The following is a 21187-nucleotide window of genomic DNA, read 5'->3' on the forward strand; positions in this document are numbered from 1 at the left end:
TGTCGATATTTAGATCGATCCGCCCACCCCTAGTCAGAATTCATTTCTATACTTAGAATCTTCACATAGGTTTTACAGTAGGTTGGACTGGGGATGTCAGGAGTTTCACAGGCCTCTGAAACGCTGCTGTGTTGTTGCAGGTACCGCTGAAATGTGTGGAAGCTTGGGAACAGCTGGGGACTCTTAAACAAAATACCCCCACTCTGAAATCCTATTTAAATTATACTGTAATTTTTACAAGACAAATGTCTTTATGTATTGTATTTTACCTATTTAACAAGTATTTAGACTGACTAAATGTCTTGGGAACATTAGGGTTAGGGAAGTTAGTTCTAAGGGTTTCTTATAGGTTTTACATGTTGCTGCTTAGTAATAGACATTTATTTTAACTATTTAAAATATATGTCTAGTGTCGGGTTTGTGTCTGGGCCCCTATAAACGAGTCCTGTTTCTTCATTATGTCTTATGATACTTATATACATAAACTATACTGACAATAAACCAGCATTTTAAAGCATTTTCACTTAATATTGCTGATAGCAAAATGTCCACACATAATTGCATTTCCAACAATCAGTATCTAACAGCTGTGTTAGAATAAATCCCAGCACTGTGCTCCATGATATCACTCAGCCTATCTCACTATTGTGTTTATTTACATTGCTAATGAAAGTGAACATTCCAATAATATTCCCGTACACATGCAGCTCTGCAAAAAAGGACTTTTTCCATGTTTGACCGTGCTAACACATCGTCCATCCTTCATTCCTTTAACCACCGTCTGGAGAAAGTTGACGTTTTGACGAATTTTGCGCATATCCAAAAACCTGTTGATATCCGAGTCTTTCATAATGTTATAAAGTAGCGTGTGGTGTTTCTCCTTCTTTTTTTTTGACCGTGCATCTTTAACTCAGCCCTGCACACTGTCAGCTGGTTGGTTTCAAGGGGGTAAGCCAGCCTCCACAAAGCGTAGCTCCTATGGCGCCATTTTGATGCTAACAAGCCATCACTTGCCGTTAGCATCCCATTGACTCCCATTCATGTTGACATCACTGTGACAGTGAATAACTTTACACCTGAAGCGTTTAAAGACACTATTTGTCCGTTGTTTATTTCTAAAGGAACCCAACTATGTATAAAAAGGCTCTGTTACCTTGTACCTCTTGTTATGGCTCCATAGCAGACGTTTTTGTAAAAATAGATTGTGTCATAACCACGAGACTTACTGTATCATAGTAGAGAAATTACTGAACAGTACAGGGTAAGCTCGCAGGCAGTTTAGAATTACATCAGCTGTTTAGGTTGAATTACTAATGTTAACTAGCATTGTAGTTAGCATTAATTAGCTTGTGCCTATGTTATCTCCTAACATATACAACACTCAGCCATCACCGGAAAAGAGCTTCTAATAGACTCCACTGGTCTCCGTCCAGAGCAACGGGATCTGTTGGTCAATTTCTTTTACTGTCTATGGTTATTATGTGTACACCATAGCAACGCACCGAGCTGACCATAAGTTGCAAACAAGCAAGAGGCCATAAACTGTCACAAACTGCTGTAAAAACCCTGATCTAGCCGCAGATTCTGTGCTCCATACATGTCCAAAGAATGCTTTTAAAATCCATATAATACCAACATATCACACGTCTTAATCGCAGCAATGTTAAATTCAGAAAAAGGCCTTATTTTCGGAATAGCAAATGGAACATGCTGTCTATGTGACCTGTATGAAATTCTATGTAAATGAATGTTCAGAATGATAGTGGAACATTGGTGCGCATGTTAACGTACTGAGTGCTGGCTGCGTGGCTGTGTACATGTGGAAGAAGAAGAGTGGCGCCCTTACCTCAGAAACTCCTGGACCGTCCTCACTCCCTGGCTACCATATAAAGACGCTGCAGGAGACAAATGTCACGTTATCTGGACGAGGAAGCACACGACACTTAGGCAGAGAAGCAAACATCAGGAAGGCAGGACACGGGGAAACGTCTCCTTGGTTTTTTGCTGGTTAAATCCAGTACATCCTGTCCAGGTCTGGTGTCAAGGCTTCTTGAGCTATATTAGGAAAGTGTTTCTCTCTTTCTCTATCCCTCCCTTCCCTCCATCCCTCCCTCCAGTGTGTGTGTTGGGTTTTGGCAGTTGCCTCTGCCTTCCTCTCCCAGACTCGGACTCCATTATACACTGGCATGGTGTCAACAAGAAAGTGGTCTGTAAAGCCATCAGTGGTCTTCAGATCCTTTACTTAAGTAAAACTTCTACAAAACATTGTAAACATTGTACAAATACTTTGTTACAAGGAAAGATCCTGCATGGAATATGTTACTTCAGTAAAAGTCTGAAGGAAAAGGAAGTTAAAGTATTAAAAGGAGAGAACAATAGTGCACTGTGTCTTCTCCGGTATGTGTAGTGTACTTTTCTGTATACTGTCATCTAGACCAATGCTTTTGCAAATTTTCTTGAAAAATGCAAATTATTGTAGAAAGTGTAAAGGATCCAAACAGTTGTCTATGTAATGGTCTCTCATCCTCTCAGCTGGACCTGCAGGCCGTTTAATTGTTGGCTAGTTTCATTTATAATCAAACATCACGTTTTATAAACTACATGTGTTTTGTATGCAAGAATCTTAATGTGGAAAGTAACTAGTAACTAAAGTGACTAGTAACTAAAGTGACTAGTAACTAAAGCTGTCAGATGAATGTAGTGGAGTAACTAAAGTAACTAGTAACTAAAGTGACTAGTAACTAAAGCTGTCAGATGATTGTAGTGGAGTAACTAAAGTAACTAGTAACTAAAGTGACTAGTAACTAAAGCTGTCAGATGAATGTAGTGGAGTAACTAAAGTAACTAAAGTAACTAGTAACTAAAGCCGTCAGATGAATGTAGAGGAGCAAAAAGTAGAATATTTCTCTCTGAAATGTAGCGGAGGAGAAGTAGAAAGTGGCATGAAGAGAAAAGACTCAAGTAAAGTAGCTCAAAGTACTTTGAGTAAAGGTCCATCCCACCACTGAGAGCCATATCTTGTATTTTTTAAAAGCACACACCACTTTTGAAGATGAAAAAAACCTCATTTCTGCCAGAGATGACTCTGTTCCCTTTAAGGAGCAAGAATCCCACTCCTGGCTGGTAATGGCTGGGTAGAGTGTCAGTTATGTTGCAGTCCACAGTGTTCGGATCTTTTGAAGTGACACGTAGTTTACGATTGCATAAGAGCCGAGACAGATGCGAAGTTAGAGTGGCACTGGAGGACACAAAGGGAGAGGGGGGGGGCTTTGTTGAAATTGGAACTACTCATTCTCTTTGGAGAAAGGAGCCCAGACAAGATCAGTAGTGGATTTTTTTTTCTACTTCATTCCTCGGTAGAATAAAACCTTCACATTGTTTCGGCCTGGATTTTCTAGCTGTATCACCTATATATTTATTTGTGGTAACCTCTTGTGTGAGATGTTACTTGTTTAACATTCCAAATATGTTTTTACAATAAATAAATGCTTTTGTGTCTGATGTGCTTTTTACACATGCAAAATAAGAGATAATTTGTTTATTAGTCCCTAATGGGGAAATTACTAGATTACTTTTTGTTAGTACTCACACACAGGCCTGAAATACACACACATGCTCAGGATCTATACATGCAGAGATGTCAGAATGAGTGGGCTGCCAGCTGAACCAGCACCCTGAGCGGTCGGGGGGATACGGTGCCTTGCTCAAGGGCACCTAGCAGTGCCCAGGAGGTGAACTGGCATCTCTCCAGCCACCAATCCACGCTCCCAACTTTTTGGGTCCATACGGGGACTTGAACCAGTGACCCTCCGGTTCCCAACCCAACTCCCTATGGACTGAGCTACTGCCAGCCCAATAAGTTATCAAAAAATAAGTTGTACGTGACCGGGGGGCTTAAAAATTCCACAAAAATCACAAAAATCTCTAAAGTTATTGATAATGCTTTTTGGAAATGTTTTTTTTTCCATTAATAAATATCTGATTTTATATGTACTACCACCTCACGTTCGTAGTAATGGACCTGTGGCTCTAGCCTGGCTCCGCCCTACTTCTCGCTCCATTAGTGGCAAAGGAGTTGGGTAAGGCTAATGCTAGCGATGCTAATGCTAATGTCGGTCTCCCGTCTCCCAGATCCAGATCTTGCAGATCCAGAGTGGCTCTGGGCAGACCCAATGGTACTTCTTCAACAAACTTAACACCTGTCAATGGAGAGAGGCCCGACTCTCTGGACTAACAAAATGGACCAGAGTCTGATCTGGTAGGACCAGGCTACTATGGCTCGGCATTAAAGGAAGTTTTCCCAGAATTTTTGGTGTCTTACTAGTTACTTAACCCTCATGTTGTCCTCATGTTGTCTTATATCAATGTTCTTTTTAATTCCCCAAAATAACATGATTGATTCCCCCCAACGCTCTTTGCCAAGTACACATCTCTACTTTCATTAATTTTGGGGTGTCTTATTAAATTTTATAGCATTTGAAAACAATTTCAAGTGGTTTTGAAATAGTACTGAGTAAAATATTCCAGTCTGGGATTATCCATCAACATCCATTCCTTTAATTTTAGTCTATATAATTCCTAATTTCTGCTTTTCTAACTCAAACATTAGGTATAATTTCCTAAAAATGAAGTTTATTGACCAGAAATTCCAAAAAGAACTGTAAATCTTAAGTTAATAAGTTAGTGTTAGGGAGTCAAAAAAAGTGACAAAAGTGTTGGAAAAAGGGACAAAAACGTAAGCAAAAGTTAAAAACATTGATAAAAAAAGTTTTTTTTAAAGTATTGATTTTCATTTATTTCAGTGTTCCCCCCTATCATGATGCTCCAAAATGATGTGACAATGCAAAGTTAGCACAGTAGGAAAAAAAATTTCTGTTAAAAAAAGGAAAAAAGTTTCCCGACACCCCTACTGCTCCGTTCCTAGAATGGCCCCTGTTAGGAGACCCAACACATTCAGAGGTCTGGGCCCACCTCACTCTGGACCCTCCTCAGTTTAAATAGGCAAGAGATTCTGGAAGCTCTCTCTGCTGGCGTTGGAAGATACATACTGAGAGATACATCTATGGCTTGCTTTCCTAACTGCAGAGTCCCTTTGCCGGGGTGTGCCTGTAAAGACTCCGTGCGGAGGATGGCACCGCACAAGTCCAAAATAGGAGGCTGTTTACCTTCAACACCCAAGGCCAGGTCATCGTCAGCGCTGGCGTTCCTCCTCAGAGGCTCTGCACGGGACAAAGAACAAAGCAACATGAGAACCAGGAAACTGCTGTTACCAACAGCAACAAAATGGTTGTTGTGTTCTTTAGCAGCATGGGCTCATATTCGTAATGCATGTCACAATTACTGTCGGGAGACTCAGCCCCCTCCCCCCCCCCCCTTAATCACTGGGCTAGAGTGCTGTCAATCTGACAATAGCTCTTTTCACCATCCTGTTTCTTTTTATGGGCGAAGAGGAACATTCCTGTTCCTGAAATTAAATCTGTGTGGTTCTCCATGTTTTTCGAACTTGCTTAGTATCATTAAGAGCACCTGTGAGTTTATCTTTAGACAGGAGGGGGTGGTGGTGGCACAGTGGATATGACACACGCCCCTGGTGTGGGAGATCTGGGTTCGATTCCCACTGCAATACAACCAATGTGTGCAAGACACTTGATAGCCAATTGTAAGTCCCTTTGGACTTACCAAATGGAGTGTAACACAATGAAAATACAGTGTGTCCCTTTAAATGCTAAGAGCATGAAAATATGCTAAAGTTAAAGGTTTCCAAGTAGTCAGTGTGGGTCAGTAGAGGTCACTAAGGCCAGCAGTCTTGCAGGCTTTCTGCATGAGGGCACGGAGCTGGACCTGCTTCCTGGACAGAAGGCATACATGCTTGAGAAAAACCTCCAGGTCAAGATTCAAGATGGCGCATGAATATGCAGCACCAACCCCAGTTCATGCAAATGAAAATGTCAAATTTAAAGCCAATACTTGGAATTGATGGTGGTGGTCAATATTCATGAAAAAGGACAAGTTTGGGAACGGGCAACACCGACTAACCACGTTACACACTGGGTCTTTAAAACCTTGTTAAACTGTGTTGCTTTTAAATCTCTATTTGGACATTACAGCCAAGTGATCTGTGTTTGTCATTCTGTACTACCCCCCCTCCATCACGCGGTCCTTCTATAGGCCTTTAAACAACCCCAGCACAGTGGAGAAAGGTCAGGTGTTAGGCTGCGTGCCAAACAGCCAAACAGGGCTGCTTCACTGGAAGGTGAGAGGAGCGATCGGCCGTTCCCATGGTTTTCTCACCCACCATTTGCATGCTGTTTGAATGGGCTGGCCTCAGGGCGGGCGGCGGGGGGTAGGTTAGGTAACACACACTGCAAAGCAACGTGTGAATTTTGATTTCAACTGTGATTTCAACCCACCTCGGTGTCATTAATTCAGAATTGTTATTTATATTCAGCATTGTGGAAAAGAAATGTGAACATGTCAAACACTCCTCAGCCAATGATAACTGTAACTGATAGAAAGGGTTTAGAGTGGATATGAGGGGCTCCCTGGTAGAGTTAGAATCTGGCCCATGGCCCTATGCGGAGGGTATTCCCCTCCTTCTACCCCTACCCCTTCCTCTCTGTCACTACACTATCTTAATAAAGCACAAAATGCCTAAAGAAACTTTGAAAACTGTTCACCGGATAACTTCCAAATCAACAACAATGAATTCCCTACACTACAATTGACAATGGCTGTTGGTGTATTACACTGCACAGCAGGACGTGTTGTACATATTGTCTTTCAGCTACTGTCTGCGTCCTCTCTCCCTATGACTTCTGGGACATAACACCCACCGGCTCGACGTTCACCTACCCACTCGCGGCCAGAACTGCCCTAAACAATCCGTTCTCACCACACCACAGAAGTGCTCCGAAGCAAACCGAGCGCTGTACTCACCATCGCGAACCGCCGGACCACACAGAGAAGAAGACAACGTGAAGGTGACACAGAGCAAAGGCGACAGACACCTCTCCACGGGAGAATCAGAAAAGGACGGGGATTTACCTGCAGCTTCCCGCAGTGGCTCACGCTTTGCATCTTCCCTGCAAACAGGTCACATTTTATTAGAAGGAGGAGGTACAAGAAAGCACACACACACACACACACACACACACACACACACACACACACGTGATTTGGGCAATATAAACATATAGTATGGCGTCTGGAGTGTACCATCCAAATATTTATACAGTATCTTTCAAATGCATCACATAACAGAAACATTAAAGCAGAAGATATATATTTATTGTAAGGACTATCACAGGAAGACACACTAACACTTTTTAATGCTTTTTTTTTGCTTTTGGCGATGTTTTTAACATGTTTATCCCACTTCTCAATGCTTTTTTTTTTTTAATTAATTGTCAATAAACCTAATAAAATGGCATTCAACTTAATTTGTTTTGTTTGAAAAAAAAGCAGATATTATGAGTTACTAACACAATAGTTAAGATCAGAGATGCTTTGGTCAGGATAATGTTTTGAAACAAGTTGAACATTTCTTTTTTTCAAAAGCCACGAAATTTAAAAAAAAAAAAAAAAAAAAACTAAATTGAGTGGAAGTAATCAATAATTTTACGTGTGAAGAACATGGATGCATGACGTTTGCCATTTGATGCAAATGCTTCATTATGAGATGCGTTTATGGCATTTTGAATGCAGCGTGTCATTTTGAAGGAGATTTGGAAAAAACCTGTCAATCAAAAAGATATATACAGTATTTTTTTTAAACTTTCAATACTTTAACACAACATAAAGAAGGTGACACCAGCTGGGGCCGTGTGCAGGACACATTGTACATTGTAAATACATTAGACTATTTATTCTCTTTACTAATATTTATTGTTGTTTATCTCTGTCTTCCCCCCCATATGCCTTGCTGCTTGCCAAAAGATACGCTTTATTGCCAATCATAAGAGAATAGAAAGATGTAGATGTAGATTCACAGTCAATCACATTGGATAATCTCAAAGATTTAAAATGAAAATGAAATTAGATTGGTAACATTGAGACATCAGCCTATATTCCCAGTGTGATACTCACTCAGTCACAGTGGTGGTGAGCCATTTCCTGACACTGTCCCGGCTCCAGTTTCCTGTGGTTGACACGATGTAAGACATTAAAAGGACAAGACATTATTAGGACAAGACATTATAAGGACAAGACATGACACCGAGGCTGGTGATGAGTGACGGCTGATAGCAAACACACAGAGTGGCAGAAGGAACGCCCGTCACAACTGTGTCCACATTCAAAAGAAACTCAAAACCAGGCATTTGTTTAATTACTGTGTGTGTGTGTGTGTGTGTGTGTGTGTGTGTGTGTGTGTGTGTGTAAACTTTACAAATTGGTAGCATCAAAATCTACTCTCTCCACCTCTCTTGCCCTCACTCACTGCTTTATATGTTTTACCCTGTTTTACCAAAATCATTTTTACACTACACTACCTGACACAGAACATTATACTTCATTTGGTACTCCAATGGTGGAATGTAACTAAGTACATGTACTCCAGTACTGTACTGTCACTCCAAATGTTGAGGTACTTGTACTTTACTTGATCTTTTTCTCTTCATGCCACTTTCTCCTTCTACTCCGCCTACATTTCAAGACAATATTCTACTTTTTGCTCCTCTACATTCATCTGACAGCTTATGTTCCACTAGTCACTTTAGTTACTATACTTCGTTTCCTGTCCACTACATTCATCTGAGCAGCTTTAGTTACATCCTTTATTGCTAGTTATCTTTAGTTACTGCCGGCTCACAATTCATCTGGGGGGCGGCGGCGGCTTGTTTACTATCACTATTAGTTTACTAGTTATTTTATGTTCGGCCTACTCAACGATTCCATCTGTGGACTGGCTGCTACATTCTATGCAGCGTTTACTTACTAGTTACTTTAGTTACTAGGTGGTACTTAGTTACTCCACTACATTCATCTGACAGCTTTATTTACTAGTCACTTTAGTTACAGTTACTTTAGTTACTCCACTACCTTTCCTCTTACAGCTTTAGTTACAGTTACTTTAGTTACTACTTCATCACGTTACACTTCAATATGACATTACTTTAGTTACTATTTACTTTAGTTACTCCACTACGACATTCATTGACGAGCTTATTTACTAGTACTTAGTTACTAGTTACTTTGAAGTTACTCACTACATTCATTCTGACAGCTTTAGTACTAGTTCCTTTAGTTACTAGTTACTTTAGAGTTACTCCACTTACATTCATATGACAGCTTTAGTTACTAGTTCCTTTAGTTACTAGTTACTTTAGTTACTCCTCCACTACATTCATCTGACAGCTTTAGTTACTAGTATTTTAGTTACTATTACTTTAGAGTTACTCCACTACATTCATCTGACAGCTTTAGTTACTAGTTTTCTTTAGTTACTAGTTACTTTCGTTACTCCTACTACATTCATCTGACAGCTTTAGTTTACTAGTCACTTTATTTACTAGTTATTTAGTTACTCCACTACATTCATGAGACAGCTTTAGTTACTATTTACTTTAGTTACTAGTTACTTTAGTTACTCCCCTACAGTTCATCTACAGCTTTATTTACTAGTCACTTTAGGTTACTATTACTTTAGTTACTCCACACATTCATCTGACAGCTTTAGTTACTAGTTTACTTTAGTTACTATTCTTTAGTTACTTTACTCCACTACATTCATCTGACAGCTTTAGTTACTAGTCACTTTAGTTACTAGTTACTTTAGTTACTCCACTACATCATCTGACAGCTTTAGTTACTAGCACTTAGTTACTAGTACTTTAGTTACTCACTACATTCATCTGACATCTTAGTTTACTAGTCACTTTAGTTACTAGTTACTTTAGTTTACTCCACTACATTCACTGACGCTTTAGTACTAGTCACTTTAGTTACTAGTTACTTTAGTTACTCCACTACATTCATCTGACCCACTATTAGCTTTACTTACGATACTTTAGTTACTAGTTACTTTAGTTACTCCACTACATTCATCTGACAGCTTTAGTTACTAGTCACTTTAGTTACTAGTTACTTAGGTTACTCCACTACATTCATCTGCAGCTTTAGTACTAGTTACTTAGTTCTCCACTACATTCATATGACAGCTTTAAGTTACTAGTACTTTAGTTACTCTCCACTACTTCATATAACACTTTAGTTACTAGTTCTTTAGTTACTATTCTTAAGTTATCCACTACATTCATCTGACAGCTTTAGGTACTAGTACCTTTAGTTACAGTTACTTTTACTCCTACATTCTATGACAGCTTTAGTTACTAGTTACTTTAGTTACTATTACTTTAGTTACTCCACTACTTCATCATCCAGCTTTAGTTACTAGTTCACTTTAGTTACAGTTACTTTAGTTCTCCACTACATTCATTGACAGCTTTAGTTACTAGTTTTCTTTAGTTACTAGTTACTTTATGTTACTCCACTACATTCATCTGACAGCTTTAGTTACGAGTCCTTAGTTACTAGTTACTTTAGTTACTCCACTACATTCATATGACAGCTTTAGTTACTAGTGTACTTTGTTACTAGTTTACTTTAGTTACTCCACTACATTCATCTGACACGCTTTAGTTACTAGTCACTTTAGTTACTAGTTACTTTAGTTACTCCACTACATTCATCTGACAGCTTTAGTTACAGTTTTGCTTATTTACTAGTTACTTTAGTTACTCCACTACATTCATCTGACAGCTTTAGTTACTAGTTACTTTAGTTACTAGTTACTTTAGTTACTCCCTACTTCATCTGACAGCTTTTATTACTAGTTTTTAGCTTACTGTTACTTTAGTTACATCTACTCCACTACATTCATCTGACGCTTAAGTTACTAGTTACTTTAGTTACTAGTTACTTTAGTTACTCCCTACATTCATCTGACAGCTGTAGTTACTAGTTCTTTAGTACTAGTACTTTATTACTCCTCTACATTCATCTGACGCTATAGTTACTAGTTATTTAGTTACTATTACTTTAGTTACTACTCTTACATTCATCTGACAGCTTTAGTTACTAGTTACTTTAGTTACTCCAATACATTCATCTGGCAGCTTTAGTTACTAGTTACTTTAGTTACTAGTTACTTTCCACATTCAGTTTCCTGCACACTAAAAACATGTGGTTTATAAATCTACTGTTTCATAATAAATTAAACCATTTGTTTATTAAATGTGATGTTTTGTTATAAGGTAACCTAGCAACAATATAACAACCTCCAAGTCCAGCTGAGATGATGATGTCATTAAACACACAGCTGGCTGGATCTTATACTCTCTCTACAGTGTTTTAATACTTTAAATACATTTTCCTGGTGATACTTACACACTTATACTGAAGTATCATTTCCAATGCAGGACTTTTACTTGTAGCAGAGTATTGTCAGTGTGGTATTAGAAGTTTTACTTAAAGGTGCTGTAGGTATGATGGTGAAGATCCAGCCAAACAAATTTGACCAACAACAACTTCTCAGTCCCCCCCCCCCCCCTCCCCTTTCTGCTAAAGCCCAAACCTGTCTCCTAAGCCCCTCCCCCCACAAAGAGAATGAATGCATGCATGTGCATGAGAAGTAATTGACACGCAGTTAGACACGCCCCCTGGCCTTGATGGTGCATCTGAACTAAATGTGGATTTTGAAATCCCACTGTACAAGCTGTGGTGGGGGGGGGGGCAGAGGAGCCGACCTGGTTCATGTAGTTCTAGTGGAACATAGGGCCAGTTTCAGCAAATATAATAATAATAATAATACTAATACATTTTATTTAAGACCCTTTCATGGCACTCAGGACGCCGCACAGGGAATTCATAAATAAGAACCAAAACAAAATACTATACACAGCTAAACAAAATACTATACAACAGCTAACAAATATACATACAACAGAAAAAACAAATACTATACAACAGCAAACAATACTAACACAACAAAAAACAAACTATACACACAAACAAATACTATACAACAGAAAAACACAAATACTATACAGCAAACAAATACTATACAACAGAAAGCGGAGCAACAGACATTTAATGTGGAAGTCAGTTATAAACAGATGTGTTTTTAGTTGTGATTTGAAATGGGGGAATGAATCAATGTTTCTGATTTGGGGGGGTAGTGCTAAATGCTCTGCCCCCATGGTTGGTGAGACGGGCGGGGGACAGACAGTTTTGGAGGAAGAGATCTGAGGAGCGGAAGGGAGTGGGACGCTGGAGGAGATCAGACAAATAGGGGGGGCGAGGTTGTGGATGGCCTTGAATGCTAATGAAGGTTTGAATTTGATACGAACTGGACGGGAGCCAGTGGAGCTGTTGGAGGACAGGAGTGATGTGGTGGATGGAGGGGTTCGAGTTTGATGCGGGCAGCTGAATTCTGGACCATTGAATTTTGTGGGGGATTTGTGAGCGAGACCGAAGAGGAGAGAGTTGCAAAAATCGAGACGGAAGTGACGAGACTGTGGCAAGATTGCAGCAGTGTGGGGGTAAGGGAGGGCGGAGGCGATGGATGTTACGTAGGTGGAAGTACAGACCGGGTAATGTTTTGACATGGGGTTGAAAGGTATGTCTGTCCAAGATGACACCAGACTCTTAACCTTGGGGGAGGGTGACGACGGAGCGGTTTGTCAATTGTGAGAGAAAACCGTCTGTTTTGGAAAGAGTGGCTTTGGTGCCAATGAGGAGAACCTCGGTTTTATTACTGTTTATTTGAGGAAGTTTGGGTGAGCCAGATTTTATTTCAGAGATGCAATCGTAAGGGAGGCGAGAGTGGACGAGGGTTTGGTGGAGAGGTAGAGCTGGTGTCATCGCCGTAACAGTGGAAGTGAAGTTAAATTTGCGGAAGATATTGCCGAGGGGAAGCGTAATGATGAAGAGTAGGGCCCCAAAACAGAGCCCGGGGCACACCTGAAGTGACGAGAGAATGGATTCACAGGACTTGAGTTGAATGAACTGTGGCGAGCCAGAGAGGTAAGATGTGAACCAGTCTAACGGAGTGTGGGTGATGCCAAGGAAGATAGCCATGAGGAGGGTGGTGTGACAGATGGTGTCAAATGCTGGCACTCAGGTCGAGAGGATGAGGATGGTGAGGATCCAGAATCAGCTGCCATGAGGAGGTCTTGTGATTTTATGATGCTGTTCAGTGCTATGGAGGGGGCGGAAACCGGACTGGAACTGTTCATACAGGTTATGTGGGATAGGTGATGGAGTTGAGAGGCACTGTTTTTTTCAGAATTTTGGAGAGGAAGGAAGATTGGAAATAGGACGGAAGTTGTTGAAGTTGGATGGGTCGGCACCAGGTTTTTCAAAATAGGGGTGATGGCAGCAGTTTTGAAGGATGTAGGGACGGTTCCAGTGGTAAGGAGGATGGATGATACAGATGAGGGGACAAGGAGGGAAGACAGGCTTTAACAAGTTGGGTGGGGAGGGATCAAGTTTCAAGTAGATGGCTTGGAATTCCGGGTGAGTTCTGTGATTTCTGAAATAGTGGAGACGGAAGGAGGAGAATGAGTGTGTGGATGAATGAAGGTTATCTGAGATGCTGAGGTGAGGGATTGATCCAAGATGCTGGTGGATGTTCTTGATTTTTTCTGTGAAAAAGGACATTACCGAGTTGCAGAAGGAGGTAGTGTACAATGGGAGGGAGAGAGTCCAGGGGTTGGGTGACATTGTTAGTAAGGAGAACAACTTGGAGTTTTCCTTTGTTGGCCGTGATTATTGTGGGAGTAGTAGTGGATTGGGTGCTGCAATAGAGTCCTTGTACGTAGATGAGGTTGTTGTACATTCTTTTGTGAAGTGAGACCATTTTCTATGGAGACGTTCAAGTTGCCGACCTTTGGCTTTCATGAGACGCAGATCGGGGGTGAACCAAGGGGCGAGACGGAGAAAGAAACAGATCTGCTTTTCAACGGTGCAAGAGAATTGAGAATATATGGAGTCCAGTGTTGTAATGAGAGACAGATCATCGGGGTGGAGAGATTGTGAGTGTCAGGAAGGCGGAGGAGTGGATAGTTGAAGTGGGGTGGCGGGGTTGATATTCTTTATGTTCCGATAAATAAGGCGTGTATTTTTGAGATGGAGAGACGAGGTTTCACTGTAAATGTGAGGAGAAAATGGTCAGTTATGGGAGTTCATCTGCTGTAGGTCAGATGGGGTGAACCCCAGAGCAGCAGATTAAGTCCAGAATGTCCTTTGGAGTGTGTCGGAAAAGTGTTATGTTGCTGACATCCAAAACTGTCTAAGCAGGAGTGAAGTCTTTGGTGAGAGGCAGGTTTATTGTCCATGTGGATATTGAAATCGCCCAGCAGTATTATATTTGGTGAGAGAGAGATAAGTGGGTAAGAGCAGCAAAGTCATTTAAAAAATCATATTTGGTTTATGGGGGGGCGGTAGACAGTAGCAATGATGGTTGGGTGGGACCAGACAATTTGCAGACAGCAGATTCAAAGGAGCTGAAGACAGACTCAACACTGGCGGACCTTCCACTTCTCGCGGTATATTTCACGAGACCCCTCCTCCCCTGCCAGAGCCACGGGTTGACAGATTGTAAACATCCACTAGGAGTGGATTCATTGACTTCAGAAAAATGTTGGGCTGTTGCCATGTCTCGGTAAAACAGAAAAAGTCTAGCTTACGATCGGAGATGAAGTCCTGAATGAGTTGTCCCTTGCCGGTCAGTGACGGATGTTGAGCAGAGACTAATTGAGTGAGGTGTCACAACTGGTGCGGTGCTAGCCGACCGGGCTAGGCAGGCTAACACGCTGTGTGTCAACCCCCGGTTGGTAGAGCGTGGAGGGCGACGAGAGCTGGACCAGATGGACTTTATTCCTGTTGAGCTGTTGTGGTGGAAATTCCTGCGGACCCTCAGTGGATGTTCTCCGCGGGGCTGAAGCGATGTCCGGAAGGTGTAGAGCCGCCGGCGTAGGTCCAGGCAGGTGATAGCGCAACCGGACAGGTCAATAGCCGAGTATTGCAGCACCCCATCAACCAGGCGAACAGCGGCAGAAAAAAAAATAAAATAAAAATAAATCCGGGTACAGACAAACACGATGTCTACCGGCCCAAATTTGGGATCAAAACTTTGGGCACGTCAACGCCAGGAGACGGCGAGCAACAGCAGCAGCAAGTTGTGCCGTTACTTCAACGGTCCGTCATGTCAGACTCCGGCCCCATATGAGAACAATATGGTGGAGAAAAGACAAAAAATGCGTCGCCACATGTAACTTCAGCTAAGGATGAACATCAACCAAAACCATCGTCGTTTTCGTGAGGGAAAAGCAAAATAAAAGCAAAATTACCGAAAACAAACAAGCCAGACGGAGCGGCGTCAATCTCGCCAGCGTTCCTGTTGCTAGGCATTAAATATGACAGAATCTAGTTTATAAGTCTTACCTACTGCACCTTTAAGTAGAGGATCTGAATACTTGTTCCACCACTGTAGTATTCCACCACAGTTTTGTCCACATTACATAGTGCATGTGTACTTAAAACTACATCACTGTGCAACAGTAACAGCAGACCTGATGTTCATGATTAAGTGTTACAGTCCTGTGGGTTGAATGTCATGCATGGGATACACAATACACAGCTCAAATACACAATAGCTCACTGTTGACAATGATTGCAATTCACTTGTAATGTCAGTTTAACTCCACATTGTTGATTAAAACTTAATAGGATCAAACTGGTATTATCGCTGGTAACATTTAGTATATGGGCTGATAAACAGGGGTGGGGCTAGAAGGGGGGGGGCAACAGGGTGGCACCACCCCCCACCTCCTGAATAATGACTTTTTTTTTAAGTGGCAGACTGAGCCTATAGAAATATTTATTCTGATGTACAATTTGTTTAAGATGAAAACAAGGGAATATAATAATGAATGTGAAGTTGTATAAACAAAATTACATCACATTGTTTTGTCCTATCCAATATTTCCAATATTTCTAAGCAGACTTTCTATGCTGTATAAATTGCCCCCCTCCCTGTTACACACCACTTGCTGACAAAGTACATTTTGGTAGCGTCCATACCGTGAGAGACCTGGTCCTCGGGTAGGTCCATGGGGCTCCAGTGGACCCTGGAGGCCACTAGCTTGCTCCTCTTGGCCGGAGCTCCTTCAGACGCCATGGCATGAAACTGGAGTGGTGACCACCGGCAGGGTTAATAATAATAAATAATAAAAAAATAAGCAGAAGGGCTCGGCACATCATTCAATTACTATTTATAGTGAGTATCAAAAACACAACATGCTTCTTCCTAGATCTAATAATGTCTGTGATTGGCTGCCTGACATTACACGTCTGACAGAAACTGAATAAAAACTTAACCCTTCAACAACAACTCAACTGAAACTATATTGCCAGGTTAAAAAAAGATGAATTATGGTCATTCCTACACAGTTCTCAAACCATGTGTTTTGTATGCATATGTAGCTACACATGCTACTTGGAACTCTGAAAAACTGAAACTGAACTAAAACTGGCAAACACACTCTGAAAAAGCAACCTAAAACTCAACTCAAAACCAAAATGAAATTAAAAAAAATAAGAAAATTCTAAACTATCACCACCTCGTTACAGAAGAGACCACCAAGCAACAGACGCAGCGCTGTCAATATATATCAAAATTAATATACGAGGCCAGATATAAGTGTTGTGTTACAACTCACACATTTGACATTATGTATTTTATGTCGCTAAAAAGCACCATGGCAACAACAGCACCAAAGATTTCCAGATAGGGATCTTTGAATATTTTTTTCTGTACTATTAGGGTTACGATTAGGGTTATAATATCTAGAATATTTCCACTCAAAAGGTCAAATGTTGTGTCATGGCTGCACTGCAGAAATCCATCCTCATTTCCCCAAAATGACACAAACGTAGTGCAGACAATGAAAATGCAGTACATTGGAAGTGGAAAGCAACAGTAAAACTACTTTATGACTATTGATAGATTGACATTCCAAAACATGTGCCAAAAGGCCTCGGTTTCTGTACTGCAGCCATCACAGGTCTAACCAATGTCCAAAATATCATGATATTTGATAGTGTCCATATCACCCAGCTCTAAACAAATGCACTATGAACAAAAAATTTAAAAACCACCACAACCACAGACACCTATGCACACAACACTGACCTGTGGAATCGGACGGACCCGGATAATTCCTGGTTTTTACATCAGCGTTAGCCGCCCAGTGCCGCTGAGCGAGGAGCCTGGGTAAGATGCACAGTGAGCTGAGCCCGAGTCCTCATGCAGCTCCTGTCCCGCTCGGTAAACAAGAGCAAAAGAGGGACATGCAAATGACTTGGTTAGACTTCTCAGCCCTACAAGGAAATCCTGGCCAACGTGTTGCAGGCTCCCATTGCTTCCTGCTCCTCTTTTATCAGTTCATGCCAGTGGAAGAAAAGTCTTTATGTCCCAGGAAAAGTACCTGTCAAATAAGTTTGAATGCATGTTGCTCTATGCATTTGTTTAAAGGGTTAATGCTCTTTCCAATGTTCTGTTTTTTGTCTATGCGCTGTTTATTATTTCCATAACAGTGTCTTTTCCTGTTGCAATAACACCTCTTTTTCTGTCCAACCCTAACAAGAGCATTTGTTTTGCGTCTATATTTATATCATCATGCAAATGGGGTGTTTTGTATGATGTTAGACCGTGTCACACGCACATGCTAGTTGGCATTTCTGACACCTCAGATTGAATAGCACAAACTTGACTGACTTGAGCTGATCCGAACCTTCAGATGTGGTCCACCTCTAGAAGTTGGAGCAGGTGACTTGTGTTTGGAGTACTGGGTGTCGTGGAGGTCTGCAGAGTGAGGCGGAGTGAGTATCAGCACCACTTTGTTTAACTGGCACAGACAGCAGGCCTCTGAGCTGATAGGCTGCCTTTGAAATGCAAACTGTTCTCTCAATGGCTTTAAGAGCAGGCTATGTGTGTCTAAAGAGAAGAAATAAAGTAGCAGGAAAAGGAAGTAAAAGCCTGTGTGTGTGTGTATGTGTGTCTGTGTGTGTGTATGTGTGTGTACTGGTACCAAACACTTGCATATACTTATGTATACAACACTATACTAGTGAAGCATGTATGTGTATTTCTAACTAAAGTATGCATGTACTGTATGTGCAATTGAAGTATATACAGTATGTAACTTTTATTAATACAGGTTAAGCGTAGTATGCATGTATGTGCAAGTGAAGTATGTGCAAGTGAAGTATGCATGTATGTGCAAAGGAGGTATACATGTATATGCACGTGTAGAATACATGTATCTGCACATGTAGTATATATGAATGTGCACATGTTGTATATATATATATGTATCTGCATATGTAGTATATATGTATCTGCTCATGTAGTATATATGTAGGTGCACGTGTAGTATATATGTATCTGCACATGTAGTATACATGTATGTGCACATGTAGTGTATATATATGTATCTGCACATGTGGTATACATGTATGTGGACGTGTAGTATATATGTATGCAAAAGTAAAGTATGCATGTGTGTGCAAGTGTTTTGTACTAGTACAGTCTATACAGCAGCTATGTGTAAATGTTTAGTACCAGTATATTTGTATATGCAAATTAAGTGTATATATGTACAGTATGTGCAGGTGAAGTATGCAAGCACACGTGAAGTATGCATGTGTGTGCAAGGTGGCTAGGTGGCTTCTCTTACTGTGCGTGTGTGTGTGTGTGTATGTGTGTGTGTGTGTGTGTTACACTGTAAGTTTGTGTAAGTGTTGTCCTTTTGGTTTTGCCCCACTAGAGGGAGACAAAACATTTCAAATCTTCACACAGTGGCTTTCTTAAACTCTGCTTGTCCTATTTACCATGAAATTAATGACATTATTACACACACACTATTACTTGCAAAACACTCCACTTAACAGAAATGAGAGATGAGATGAAAGCAGTACACTATATGCATCAGCTCATATAAGCATTACCTATCCTGCCACTGTGGTTTTGTAGCATTGTGTGTTAAGATGACAGTTGTCTGGATAGTCAAAGCAGGGGGTTGAGTTTGGGAATGACCACATAGATGAATGACATGGGTACAGCATAACAAACTCTGCTTAGAAATAGGGAAAATACAGGATAAACACTTATAAAACACATCACGTACATTATTAATTTCACTTGTTTTTATTTTCAACAAATGTCCAAACAAACACATTTTCTATGGGCTCTAATTGGTCATGTGACAAGGGCTGGGAAGACGCTTTTGTCGCAGAAATACAGAACAGAACAGGAATAAAGTGCAATAGACAACTTATTTCTTACAGCAACCAGTGCTCTACAGTACGTTTCTACTTCTCAACTGGACTCAAATTTTCAACAAAGTTAACAGTTGCTGTGCAATGTGTACTGAAAGTATATATATACAGTACATTTACCAAATGGAAAGGCAGCTATTGGCACAACATGCAGCTAAGTGACAGTACTCTGATCCAAAGGCCATGGGACCTTTAAAGCCCTGGGTAGAAGCATTAGCTTTATTTACTTTACACATCACACAGAAATAGAGGACATCTGAACTTCCGATTGAAGTACAGTAAACACCCCTCAACTAATTAAAATTTTGGCATCATCCGAAATATTTAAGTTGGTGTTTGAATAGCCCAGGTACCATTGTAGCCCGAACACGCTAAAGGGGAATCATAAAGGCCCCCCCCTCACACACACACACACACGCACACACACACACTTTTCATGATCTATCCATCCATCCATCAAATGAGCCTGGCCCCTCATGCCCACTGTTTGGCCCAAATATAAGTGACATGCCAGTGAAAATTAGGCCATGAACATGTCGCCTGCTAATGCCAGAAAGGTGCCTATCAATTCAATTTGATTTTAATTATAGTATCAAATCACAACAACAGTTATCTCAAGACACTTTACAGAGAAAGTAAGTCGAGACCACACTCTATAATTTATAAGTACCAACAATTCTAGTAATTCCCCCAAGAACAAGCATGGTGTGACCATGCACAGTGGCGAGGAAAAACTCCTTTTAGGAAGAAACCTCGGCCGGACCCGGGCTCTTGGTAGGTGGAGTCCGACGGGGCCGGTTGGGGGTTGCGATGCACGGTGGCAACAACAGTCACAACAAAGATAATGGAACAAAAATGGTTGTAGTAGTAGTTGATGTCATAGCAGGGTGTTACAGTATGTGGCGTGGCACAGCAGGGCATAGTTGGACATAGCAGGGCATAGCCGGACGTAGCAGGGCATAGCTGGATGTAGCAGGGCATAGCTGGACGTAGGAGGGCGTAGCTGGACATAGCAGGGCATAGCTGGACGTAGCAGGGCGTAGCTGGACGTAGCAGGCGTAGCTGGACGTAGCAGGGCGTAGCTGGACGTAGCAGGGCATAGCTGGACGTAGCAGGCCGTAGCAGGGCGTAGCAGGGTGTAGAGCAGCAGGACCACGGCGACAGCTGCAACCGAGAGCTTGGTACCATCCTAATCCAAGGAAATATGATGCAATGAGACGCACAAGTGAACATAAAATGTTTGTGATGAAAATACACTTTTCAGTTCATTTTTTTAACAAAACAGTTTCAATGGACTTACAGTGGCATCATGTGTATATAAGTAAATTCATTCTGAATCATATTTGAACAGTTAGATTTGGTTCAAATTTTACTCCATGAACCCTGCTTAAAAAACACCGTAAAAGAAGTTACATTTAAGTTTATTTTTGGTCAGTAATACGTGTTATTTCATGTGGTGTCAACAAAAGGGACACATTATGTTTGTACCTTTAACTGTTACATTGGCAGCACCATATAAATTAGAAAGAGTTGTTAAAAATCAAAATAATTCATGCAACTAGTTCACTTCTTATTTTCAGTTGATACAACTAAGCACTTGTCTTACAGTGTAAAACATTAAAATCAAAGGACGCCATCTTAACCATTTGTGTTGACTTTTTTTTTTCTTCTGGGTCATAAGCTTTTTTTCAACGTATTGATCGTCTTTTTCGACACTTTTGTCGCTTTTCCACCAACAGTATTTGTCACTTTTTTTCAATGTTTTTGACACTTTTATTATATTTCTTGTCGCATTTTTTGATGGTTTAGTCGATTTCATCTGCGCCTTTGGACGTTTTTTTTTTTT

The 21187-nt window shown here is 40.9% G+C and overlaps 1 protein-coding gene and 1 long non-coding RNA gene across 2 annotated transcripts in view; both read right to left on the bottom strand.

The window, feature by feature from the left end:
- Positions 1-17448, bottom strand: part of itprid1 (ITPR interacting domain containing 1) — a 41059-nt gene extending 23611 nt beyond the window's left edge. Inside the window, exons 1-6 of the mRNA XM_032510821.1 lie at positions 17195-17448; positions 16084-16189; positions 8086-8137; positions 7045-7082; positions 5166-5219; positions 1847-1895 (exon numbers count right to left, since the gene is read on the bottom strand). Coding sequence (XP_032366712.1) covers positions 1847-1895; positions 5166-5219; positions 7045-7082; positions 8086-8137; positions 16084-16180 — 290 coding nt within the window. The 5' untranslated portion in view covers positions 16181-16189; positions 17195-17448. The remainder of the gene's footprint in view (positions 1-1846; positions 1896-5165; positions 5220-7044; positions 7083-8085; positions 8138-16083; positions 16190-17194) is intronic.
- LOC116685867 (uncharacterized) lies at positions 8528-11096 on the bottom strand. The gene is made up of 3 exons (XR_004331070.1): positions 11066-11096; positions 9037-9039; positions 8528-8641 (listed from the first exon to the last, which is right to left on the bottom strand). It is a non-coding gene; the product is annotated as an uncharacterized LOC116685867 (long non-coding RNA).
- Positions 17449-21187: the final 3739 nt, after the last annotated feature.

This window comes from Etheostoma spectabile, unplaced genomic scaffold, assembly GCF_008692095.1.
Source record: "Etheostoma spectabile isolate EspeVRDwgs_2016 unplaced genomic scaffold, UIUC_Espe_1.0 scaffold272, whole genome shotgun sequence".
Classification (NCBI taxonomy): Eukaryota; Metazoa; Chordata; class Actinopteri; order Perciformes; family Percidae; genus Etheostoma; species Etheostoma spectabile.